Genomic DNA, 11705 nt, shown 5'->3' with positions numbered 1-11705 from the left:
GAGTCACCTCCCTGGGATGGGGGTGGGGGGTGGGGAGGATGGCGAGGCTACTGGGGTGGAGATTGGTATCCATGTCCAAGAAGCCATCTTAGAGAGAGGAGGGGACTGTGCAGAGCTGAGGCTTTGAAGCCAGGACCCTCTGGCTCTGTGCTTGCTGGGAGCCCCACGGGCACCATGGGAACCCGTCTCCACGGGACAGCAGTCCAGTCCATGGCCTGCTACTGCCAGGGAGGCCAGGGCAGGGCTGTGGGAGTAGAGCTCTGTCCGGAGGGAAGGCTGAGCCGTGGGGACTTCCCATGAGGGCACTTGGAGCCCTGGGCTGGAGAGTAGGAGACCTCAGAGGGAGAATTGCCCACCCTGTGGGGACATAGGTACCCAGAGCCCCTTGAGGTCCTGCCAGGCAGGGGACAGAGGTGCCGAGCCAGGATGGACTGGGCAGAGCTGGGCTTCAGGTCGTCTTGCTTCAGTCTAGCCATTTCCTGCTCAAATGTAGTCTGGCTTCTCCCTGGCTGCAACTCCTGGGGACTGTGCTGAGCTCGGTCAGAGGGACAGGGCAGAGGCTACCATCTCGAGAAAGGGTGGCTCAGGGGACACCGTGGCAGGCGCAGGCAGGGGTAGGGCAGCTGCTGGCCTGCATGAAGGCATCCGTCTCCCCCACCGTCCAGCCAAGGTCTGTGGTTGTAGCCCGAAAGGACAAAGGGGGGCAGTGGGGAGAGGAGGCTGGCGGGGGGTGGGGGGGCTGGTCCATCCAGTTGCCCTCCAAGGAAGGGACCGTATCAGGGGGACTCTCCCTGAAACTCTCCGCCTATCCCAATTGAGCTCATTCACTCATTAGCTAGGGTGTGTATTGGGGGGGGGAGGTGGAGGGGGGGAGTCGGCAGGGCATGCTTCAGAGCACATCTGTGGAGTGGATGTGGGTGGAGTGTCTTCCTGTGGGGTGTCAGTGGGGGCAGGCTCAGCAGCCCCCACCCAGCTCTCCACACTGCCCAGCCGCTCACCATTCCCGTCAGCAGCTCGTACAGCAGGGACCCAAAGCTCCACCAGTCACAGGCTTCCGTCAGCTCCGAAATCCCACCCACCTCTGCAGGAACAAGAGGACACCAGTGAAGTCCCAGCCTCACCCTGGGGAGGGAACCCGGTGTGGGGGTGGTGGGGGTGGTGCCCATTCCACATACCCCGCCCAGACACCCAGGCACTCCCTCTCATCGTCAACCTCCAGGCCCAACCCACACAAAGCCACCGGAGATCCGGGGGCCACTCCGGCCGCCCATCTTGCCTGGGGCGCTGTACAGGTCGTCCGCGGCCTCTCGGCAGCACTGGGGCTCCACTTCTGACCACTGGCCAAAGTACGTGAGCCGGACGTGACCTTCGCGTCCAGGGTAGGGGGTGGGGAGTGAGGCAAGACTTGAGCTTAGTGATAACTGTGGCGCTGGCATAGGGAAGCAGCTCTGTTGGCTCCCCCTCCCCGCGCCCCCCCAACTCAGTCACCCCTCTATGGGCACGCCCTACCCCCACCAGGAGATGCGGGGCGGGTATCTAGACCCAGGGACAAAGGGCTCACTCAACAAGCTCAACCTTGGCCAACCAGCCTCTGGCCTGGAGTCCTGCGTCAAGTGTCTGCACAGAGATGGGCATGCAGGTGTCCTGGTCGAGGGGTGGGGTAGGAAAAGACACCTACCTGCCTGGTCCAGGAGCAGATTCCGGGGGTTGAGGTCCCGGCACAGCACCCCCTGCTCGTGCAGGGCCTCCAGGGCCAGCAGCAGCTCGGCCGCCCACTGCTTCACCTGCTCCTCCCTCACTCTCCAGGCACCCCCGCCAGACCCCAAACTGGCCCCATCCACCGAGGGGCGGCTGGGAACTCTGCCTCGGCCGCAGCCCCCCAGCACCCGGCCGGCTCCCTCTCGCACCCAAGAGAGCCCCCGAGGGGGTCTGGTGTCCGAGCTCCAGCCGGGGTCCCGCCTGGCTTGGAGGAATGGGTGGCCGCTGGAGGCCATGGGCAGGTCAGGGGAACGGGCAGGGCAGGTCCTGGCGGTGGGTTCGCCTTCAGGCCCCCTCAGGGGTCTGGTGGAAGGGGCTTCCCTGGCCACGGGGAGGCTCTGTGATATCCTCGTTGGGCCCAGGGGCAGTCTGTCCTGCTGGCGGGGGTGGCCTGGGGGGTGCAGCCCTGGGCCCTGCAGGCTGAGGTGGGGGTAGAGCTGAGCCTCCTTCCTCTGCTGAGCGGAGCCAGGCCTTGGTGCAGGCTGTGGAGGGCGCGCCTGGGAGAGCAGGTGGGACCAGAGCGTGCCGCCTGGAACAGGAAGAAGAGGGGAGTGGACCGGGTCCCTCTGCCTGCCCCTCACTCGGCCTCTCCTCCTGGTTGGTGGTGGGTTGGGGTTAAGCCCATCCCGAGATGGCACCTAAGCGCTTCGTCCCACTCCTCCCAGTCCCAGGAACCCAGCCTCAAAACACTTCCTAAGACCTCCTGGATGCCAGGGACAGAGGAGACATGGGCGGAATGCAGTGACGCAGACTCCTCCATGGCCCAGCCCCCGGCCCTCTCCACCCTGGGGTCCTTGTATTCCTTCCTTCAAGTAACCCACTGAGTATTATCAGCTAGATGCGCATCACCATACTACACCCAAACCCCGGAGCCAGGTATCCATGGCCCCTGACTCCCCACATCCCGTGGGAGCCAGAGCAGAGCTGGGCTCCACTGGGTGCCAAGAGGCTGATGTCTCAGAACGAGGTCGCCATGCCTTTTTTGGCGATGCCTCTGGGTGGACTCAAATCCTTCAGTGAGCCACTAAGCACGTGACCCGTTGGCGCCACCCAGGAGTCACAGCTCCGTGATAGACGCGCAGGAGCCCTGGTGACCTAACGGTTACGAGTTGGGTTGCGATCCACAAGGTCAGCAGTTCAAAACCACCAGCTGTTCCTCAGGAGAAAGATGGGGCTACAGTCTCGGGAACTCGCAGGGAGCCGTTCTACCCTGCCCTGTAGGATCGAGTCAGCATGGACTCAAAGTCAGCGCATGACTGGATGCTCAGTAGCAGGGCTATACAGTCCAGAGTCTGTCAACAGAGCCCCTTCACCCCGCACCCGGCCCGTGTCCCCACATGAAGATACACACAAAGCGTGGAGGGCCCCCGTGGAGGGAATGGTGACAAAAAACGGTGACAGTGCCCCATGCCCACCAAGGGTAGGGTGCCCCTCCCCGCCACCACCCAGGATGTCCCCACACGGACCCTTCAGTCAGCCTCCAGGGCTGATCATTTGCAAGTGAGGACAGTGCTCCTAAATCTGGAGCCCCCGGCCCCTCACCTTGCACGTGCTCCAGGTGCAGGAATATGGAGTCCTCGCTCACGAAGTAACGCAGCAGCTTGGTCATGTAGGGGACGCCATGCGGGATGATAGTCAGCCGCTCCCGACTCGCCACATGGCACCTGGGCAGGCTCTGGGAGGGGGCGAGGCAGGCGGCTCAGCTGGGTACAGGTCAGGGGTGGAAGTTGCTGTTAGGGGACACCCTAGCCTTGGCTTCAGGGACCCCCAAATGAGGAGCAAAGGCTTCCCCAGTTCTGGACCTTCCCCCTACCCACCATTCTCACACCCTCCCCTGGCCCTGCCACCCTCTGGGCCACATCACAGGAGAGTCTCTGGGGGCAGTGGGCATGCTGAGGGGTGGGGCACATAGCTGCTGGGCCTCAGATGCAAGTTCTCCAGAGGGAGGGCGCTTCCAGGAGCTCGGAGAAAGCCGCTAAGCGGACGTTGATGGCAGGGGGCTGAGGGCACATGCCTTCACCACAAAGGTCCCTCCGGTCGCTGGGTCCTGGACCAACTGCACCTGCCAAGGTCCAGGGGGCACCAGTCAAAGGACTTGCTAGTTCCCGGGGCCCTGAAGCTCCAGCCCCCAGCTTCCTCCAAGGGACTGAGCAGGGAGGGCAGGCTTGGGTGGCACAGCTAGCATGCCTCCTGTCCCCAAGCAGCCACAAAGTCCATCCTGCCAGGAGGTCTTAGCTCCCGTGCTGTCTCCTCCAGGAAGCCTTCCCAGTCCTCAGGCCCCACTGGGGTTGCCCAAGCTCTCTCCCAGCGCCCCCTGGCTTGCCCTCTGTTGCGGTGGTTGTTGGCGGCAGCCCTGACTCACAGAGAGCCCTTGCACAATGGGGTCAGAACACTGTGCACCGCAGGGTTTTCATTGGCTGGTTTTGGAAAGACGATCACCAGGCCTTTCTTCCGAGTCTGCCGAGCCCTGTTCCACATCACGGCAGCATGCAAGCCTCCCCCGATGGGCAGGGAGTGGCTGGACCCAAGGTGCCCGACATCCAAGGAACGGCGCCTGGGCCTCAGGCTTCGAAGTGCAGGCTTCTGTGTGTTGCCAACCACAGCAGCACCACAGGACCAGTAGAACGGGCCCGCCGGCCTTCCTAGGTCATGGGCTTCATGGGAGCAGAGTTCCAGGCCTTTTCTCCCCTGGAGCTTCGGAGCCAACCTTTCTGGTAGCAGCAGAGTGCACCACGTGTGTCCCCGCTGCACGGTGCACGCTGACAGGCCAGGGGCCACACTGCCCAGCTCAGAGCTTCTCACCAGTATGGAGCCTCAGCTACCCAGATGAGGGAAGGGGCCCCAGCCCAGGCCCCCAGCCTAGGCCCTGACTCCACCAGGCAGGCTCTGAGGGTCTCTGCTAGAAGGGACCTCAGTCACTTTATTGGAGCTCTCGTTCTCTGAGTGAGGCTGCTGAGGGCCTGAGGGAAGTGGGGAGAGGGGGGTCCCCTGCCAGAAACATGCGGGCTTGGCTGCTCTCCAGCTCGAGTGCCCTGCCGGCCCCACTCCCTACCCTTATACCAGTGGTGCTCCACCTTCCTCAGGCTGCGACCCTTTCAGACAGTTCCTCATGTGGTGGTGACCCCCAACCATAACATTATGTTCGCTGCTACTTCATCATGGTCATTTTGCTACTGTGACGAATCAGGCGACACCTGTGAAAGGGCCATTTGACCCCCAAGGGGTCGTGACCCACAGGTTGAGAACCGCTGCAAACGCAGTGTATAATCAGCTCCTCTCCTAATGAGAAAGACATTGAGATTTGGAGGCGTTGGGGCCTGTGGTCTCACCACTACAAAGTAGTGGAGGCAGGACTGGAACCCAGGCAGGCTGATTCCAGGAGCCTGAACTGTATGTAGTTGGAGGTTGAAGCTAAGTAACCTTGGCAAGCACAACCCCCTCTGAGATTCCATCTCATCAGTGTGTGTGTGCCCCCCACCCCCCACCCCTTCATTCAGCAGGAGCGCAGCATCCCTTCAGGTCACTAGGGGGCTCTCCTCTCAAGGCTAGAAGATATTCACAACAGCTTCCCACTTTGCTGATGGTGGGACAACCCCCCACTGCCTCCTCCTGCCAAGTGGGAGTTCCCACCACCCTGTCCTCAGCCCGGCCCTCTAATGTTCTGAGTCTGAAAAACAGACACCAGCAGTGAGGGCTGGGGAAGCCAGATAACAAAACTCGATCCGCGGGTCGCTATCCACTGTGTGTTGTTTGATTTCCCCTTTAATTACGAAAACCTCCCTGTCTATCCTGACAGAGTTAGGCAAGCACATTAACCACGCCTTCTTCCAGCCCCCACTCACAGTAATGCCGGGAAGTCACCAAATTAGACTAAAAGGACAAACCAATCTGTCTTGGAAAAAGGGCAACCAGAAGGCTCCTTAGAGGCAAAAATAGCGAAGCTTCATCCTGTCCTTTGGGCACCTTGTCGGGAGAGACCAGTCCCTGGAGAAGGCCTTCATGTTTGGCAAAATGGAGGGGCAGGGAAAACAACGAGATGGATGGGCGCAGTGGCCGCAACAATGGCCCAACACAAGAGCAGTAGTGAGGATGCCCGGAGCCGGACCGGGTTCTGTGTCATTCTGCTGAACGCAGGGTTGCTATGAGCTGTAACTGATCTGACGGCAATGGGCCTGCTTGTTGTTTTAACGTTTCATGGGCAGATCCCTGGGCCTTTGTCCCACGGAACTGCTGGGAGACTGAGACTCATCTGAGTGGGTTGAGAACCCCAACCTTTCTGTTCACAGTCAGGCAGGCACCTGATTGCCACCGGACCACATACCAACCCCCAACATTAGGTCGTCTCAAAACACAGACATGGCCGTCAGGGCTATTCTGACGCACAGCCACCCTACGGGAAAGAGTAGAGACCCCCTCCTCAGCCCAGTGAGCCCTCCAAAATGGGCACATTTGGGGGTAATTCTCAGATTCTTCTGAGCAACCCACTGGAGCTGCTGGTCTCACCACCACCCTGCCTGCTGGAGTCTGCCTGGCCAGAGCTGTGGGGTGGGGACAGGGGCGACGGCAAGTGTCCAGGCCTGGCTCAGGGACCTGGGCCCAGCGGTCCGAGCACCTTTCCTAAGTGGGGAGAGAGGCGTTCCTGCCTCAGGAGGGACGCAGGAGGGAGGAGGTGGGTGGACTAGATTAACCAAATGCCCCAGGAAGGGTGCAGGAGGAGGGAAAGGCCATCTCCAGGCAGCATGGCTGGGCTGGGCCTCGACCTGTGCTTTCCATAAGCGAAGGAGCCCTGGTTTCCTGTTGGGCTGCTAGCTGCAAGGTTTGTAGTTCAAAGCGACCAGCCACTCTGCAGAGGAAAGAGGAGACTTCCTAATCTTGTAAAAAGTTACAGCCTGGGAAACCAATAGGGGAAGTTATACCCTGCCCTATCGGATCACTATAAGTCAGAATTGACCCAATGATAATAGGTTTTTGAGTTCTATAAGCACGGAGTTCTGGATCCTGGCTTCCTGAGTGCTCAGCTCACAGGCATCCTGGGCTTAAACAAACACATTTGGGGAAGTCCTTCCTGTAAGTCCCTCTTGGAGGCTCACAATGTATATCTGCCTCCTAAAAGCGCCAAGAACTTCTAGGCTGGAGAAAACCAATCACATGATGTTAACTCACTGTTTCCCAAATGACCGGACCCAGAACCCCTCGGTCCGGGAAACCTTTGACTCAGAAGACCCCACTCTAGGAGGTGCTGGCCTGGCCACCTCACCTGCCTATCCCTAGCTGCTCTGCAGACTGAAGTTAGGCCTGTCTCTTCTGGCTGCAGCCTGGGGCCTGCTCCAGGGGCCAGGGAGCCGCAGCTGGACCCAGGCCTGGAGGACAGGATGGGCGGCCCTCCGGGCACCAGTGTGAGGAGCCTGCGAACATTCATCAGCTGGCCGCAGAGGGCCAGGCGTTTCCCCGACACGTTCATTTCAGTTCCCAGATTCCTCACTCCGCGGGAGGAGCCTTAGCTCCCTTGACAGATGTGTGAGTCCAAGCTGAAGGGGCTTGCCTGCATCCTAGGCACCCCCACCCCCAGCAGCACACTGCTCCCCACCACACCACCACCACTACCACCAGGTGCAGGCTGTCTTCCAGCGACCACAGAATTACTGTCTAAATGCCAGACTCTTGGGCACAGTCCTGGAAGTTCTGGCTCCAAGGGTCTGGGGCAGGGCTGAGGCATCTGTAGTTTAGGATGCTCCCCAGGTGATATCAGTGAGCAGCCGGTGGGGGGTGGGGGAGGGGGTGTGGCTGCTTTAGGGACCACCCAATCTACTCCCTGCCATCAAGTCACTTCTGACTCCTGGCACCTGGGTGGGCTTTGGAGGCAGAACATCTTTACAGGAACAGAACGCCTTACATTTGTTTCCTCCTAAGAGTGGCTGGTGGGTTTGAACTGCTGACCCTGTAGTTAGCAGCCTAGGACATGTAACCCACCAAGCCGAGTTGAGCTGGGCACTGGGCACAGGAATCCTGGCTCACTTCGCTCTCCTTCTTTATTCTCCCTCCGGGATCAACGTGTCCCTAGTTAGGAATCACTGACCCAGCTAGGAAAAGGCAAAGACCCCAGTCGAGGAGGAGCTGAGGGGGAGAGCAGCCGAAACCAAGGGCAACTTCCAGGGCAGCCTGGACAATGCCCCAGGGTCAGCACAGCGGTGACAAGGAGCCAAACTCAGGAGGTGCCCCATGGTGCTTGGTGCGGCAGGCCGGCTGAGGGAGAGTCCTGGCTGCAAAGCTGGGTACAGGGTGAGTGTGGGGCGGGGCCTGTGGGAAGTGGGGAGCCGGCAGTGAGCGCTGGCTGGGTGCCCTGGACACAGCTTCGCCTGTGGTTTCTGTTTTGTCTCCAAGGGAGTGGGTGTTCCGTGTGTCCGAGCGGGAGCGGCTGCCGTCTGCCGCTTCTTGCTCCTGGTTTCCCACGGTTTCCCTTCCAAGACCTGATGGGGAGGGGGCGGTGGGGGGCAGTGCACGGGTGTGGGGACACAGCTGCTTGCCTCCCCTTTGGCCCTCAGAGCCCTTTCCATCCCCTTTGCTGGCCTAGGGGTGGCGACCACAGAGCAGGCACCCTCACTGCACATGTCATGGGCGTCCCCTCACCTTCTCGATGACCCCGACCACCCTGAAGCCCCGCAGCTGCTCCAGGGCCGAGCTCAGCGTGCGGATGGGCCGGAGGCGCAGGCTGCTGAAACCCTGTGGAGAGAGAGACAGGCCCCCCTGCAGCTCGAGCCAGCCCTCCTGGGCAGCTGCCCTGCCAACAGCGGACAGGGCCTTCTGGCTGCCAGGTGAGCATGGGGGCCACGGGGGTAGGACTCCGGTATAGGAAGACCTCACCTCACAGGGCAGACCCTGGTGGAATGGAGAAGCCAGGGAACCCACTCCAGCCTAGGGTGGCCAGGCCTTTCCCCCTTAACCCCGCTCAGTCCCAGGGAGTGCTTGGGGGTTCAGAACCCCCTGTCAAAATCCTCATCCACAGGAGGAGGCTGATGGGAGGATGAGGAAATAAGGGGGGAACAAGACCACGGCACACAGCCCTGGCAGACCGCTGCTCTGGGGAAAACCCGCTTTCCCAGACACAAAGCTCCAGGGGCGGGGCGGAACTCTTGTGCCTACGCCCTCACTGGGAGAAACACCCCTTGGGTTCGGAAAAGCCACGCAAGGAGAGAGCTGTGTGTGCACACACTCGTACTCCATGTGCGTGCGCACGTGTGCACTCCTGTGGGTCCCTAATACTGCGCGCCTATTCACAACCAGGACAGAGCCACCAATGCCTTTGTGTGCAGCCGAGGGCATGTGGACTAGCAAGTGGGACTAGCAAGTGGTGGGCGGTGGTCAGCGCCCTGTGAGCACAGAGGCTGGGCAGTGATGGCCTGCACTCCATAACTGAATGAGCACTGAGGGAGTGGGGAGGGTGGAGGGAGCTGTGGGCCCACGTCCCCCACCCCCAGCTCACAAGCTGCCCCTGCCTTGGAGCCGTCACCAGTCACCAGGCCCTAGGAGGCTGGCTCACCGTGCCCTGGCTGGCTCCGCTGCCCAGTGTCCTCTGCAGGTGGCAGTTGAAGATGTCCTCTGCCCGCCTCAGGTACTTGGTGATTTTCAGCTTCACGGCCTCGCATCGCTCCTTGTTGGGGTCGACTGTACGGGGATGGGGGCCAGCATGGACTGCCTGTTCTCCACACACACAGCCCTGACCCCAGATCTGTGCCTGGGCCCTCCCAGGAGGGGGGAGATGAGCAGGTGAGGAGGAGGAAGGACGATGGCAGGGAGGAAGGAGGAGGAGGTCGTGGCCAGGGCATCCTCAGTCAGCAGCTGTCATCACACCCTGGGAAGGGACTGGTTGGGGGTCCCCATGGTTTCCCTGCCATCCAGACGCTCCCAGAGAGGGTGGCTTCTCCCGTCCTATGGCCAGTGGGAGAAAGGTGGAGCTGGGGGTGTGCAGGACTCCTCTGGGCAGGTCGGAAGTCTGGGCTTCCAGGAGGTCCCCTCAGGACCCTTCCCGGAGGGTAGGAAGGGTAAGTTGGGGGCTTGCACAAATCCTACTCCCAACCCTGCCACCAAGCCCCTCAGAGCCTCAGTCTGCTCTCAGATGGCCCCTCTCCTTCCAGCACAAAGACAGCTGTTCTTGCTGGAGCACACCAGGCCTGGGGGTCCCACTGACACTACACCTACCCTTGTTCAGGGCTCAGCAAATTCTGAAAAGGCCCCGTGCCCACCCAGTCTGCCCACAGCTCCCTGTTTCTATCTCCGCCCCTCCCACAGGGGCCATAATTATTCACCACAGACTCAACCGTCTCTCCCACTGGATTACAGGCTTCCTGAGGGCAGGACTCTGCCCCTCTCTGGGAAGTTACTAAGAGTGGTCAAGCTCCCAGGCCCTGGAGCCTGGTCAAAGCGTAGTTTTGCCACGCTGCAGCTACAGGGTCTGGAGCAAGTTAGTTACCGGTCCTAGGCCTCAGTTTCTCCATCTGGAAATAGGAGCCCCAAATAGTTTCTCTATACAAACAATAGCATAGATAATTCAGAGTGTTGCTTCTATTACTCTGAAGCTCAAAAGAGTCACTCACTCACTGCCATGAGGTCGATACTGACTCACAGAGACCCTGTAGGGCAGGGGAGAAATTCCCTGTGGGTTTCCAAGACCCTAACTGTTCATGAGAGTAGAAAATCTCATCTTTCTTCCGAGCAGTTGCTAGCTAGTGGTTCCAAACTGGGGACTTTGTGGTGAGCAGTGCAATGCCATCCTTCCGCCACCAGGGCTCTTCGCAAATGAGTGCATCTAAGTCTGTGGTTCTCAACCTGTGGGTCGTGACCCCTTTGGGTCCGAATGACTCACAGGGGTTGCCCGATTCATAACAGTAGCAAAATTACAGTGATGAAGGAGCAACGAAAATAAATTTTATGGTTTCGGGCTAGTACACCACAACCTGAAGAACTGTATGAAAGGGTCGCGGCATTAGGAAGATTGAGAACCACTAAGTAGAGCCCTCAGCATGGCGCCTGACATATGCTGGAGGTTCTGACTCAGGACGACCGACCTGTGCGCTACAGAGTGAAGCCGCTCACAGGGTGGACTTTGCTGTAATCTTAGTGCAAGCAGGTGGCCAGGCCTTTTCCCCTCGGTGCAGCTGGGTGCGTTCAAACCACCACCCTCTAAGTTAGCAGTCTAATGCACACACTGCACCACTCCGAGACTGGCCTGGCATACAGGAATTGCTTAATCAGTGCTGGCTGCTCCTCTTGGTCCTCCTGCAGGTCCCGCAGGCACCCTGGCACTGGAGCGCGCAGCGTGGCCGCCCTATGGAGCCAGCTCCCACCCGCGCGCGCACGCGCGCACACACACACGCACGCGCACCATGCATTCCGCGGAGCAGCACGTCCACGCCGTTCTGGTAGTGGTTGAAGGCCGCCTCGTAGTCCTCGCTGACGTCGCGCTCCAGGGCCAGCCGGATTTGTGTGGCCGCGTCCACCAGGTAGTCGCGCTTGGTCGTGTCGGGTGCCCCCAGGGCCACCCGGTTTCGAATCTGCTCCAGGTACATTTGGGCCTGGGACCGGGCTCGGGAGCAGGGTTCAGGCTCCAGGCCTGGGCCAGGCGGGCATTCACAGGTCACCAGGCTCATTGCTGCCTGAGGCTGAGACCTGGAATGGGGCAGGCAAGTTTTTGAGGGGGGGAACTAGATAAGAGTAACACCCTAGCCTATCCGCACCCTCATTTCCTTCCACTGCAGGCCGGGAGACGAGTACCACCAGCTGCAGGACTTAGGGCTAATGGGAAGGTACTTCCTCCCGGGCTACAAACACTCCTTTCGATACACCTTCAGTGTTTCTTGAGCACCCACTGCACGTCGAGCACTGGAGCGCTGGGGACATTGCCTGCCTCGAACTCAAACGCAAACTCCACAGCAATGGACTCAATTCCCACT

At 60.3% G+C, this 11705-nt stretch overlaps 1 protein-coding gene across 1 annotated transcript; it reads right to left on the bottom strand.

Moving 5' to 3' along the window:
• Positions 1–824: 824 nt before the first annotated feature.
• On the bottom strand, positions 825–11414 carry RPS6KL1 (ribosomal protein S6 kinase like 1). Its single transcript, XM_004699036.2, has 8 exons — positions 11138–11414; positions 9296–9420; positions 8386–8478; positions 3773–3820; positions 3301–3433; positions 1679–2287; positions 1277–1366; positions 825–1081 (listed from the first exon to the last, which is right to left on the bottom strand). Exons 1-8 carry the CDS (start codon positions 11400–11402, stop codon positions 825–827), a joined length of 1620 nt encoding a protein of 539 aa, XP_004699093.2. The 5' UTR covers positions 11403–11414.
• Between the last annotated feature and the right edge of the window lie 291 nt (positions 11415–11705).

Source organism: Echinops telfairi, unplaced genomic scaffold (assembly GCF_000313985.2).
Source record: "Echinops telfairi isolate 266 unplaced genomic scaffold, ASM31398v2 ScPeMD7_18;HRSCAF=68, whole genome shotgun sequence".
Classification (NCBI taxonomy): domain Eukaryota; kingdom Metazoa; phylum Chordata; class Mammalia; order Afrosoricida; family Tenrecidae; genus Echinops; species Echinops telfairi.
Note: the sequence above shows the minus strand (reverse complement) of the source record. Positions and strands in the feature narration are given on the sequence as shown.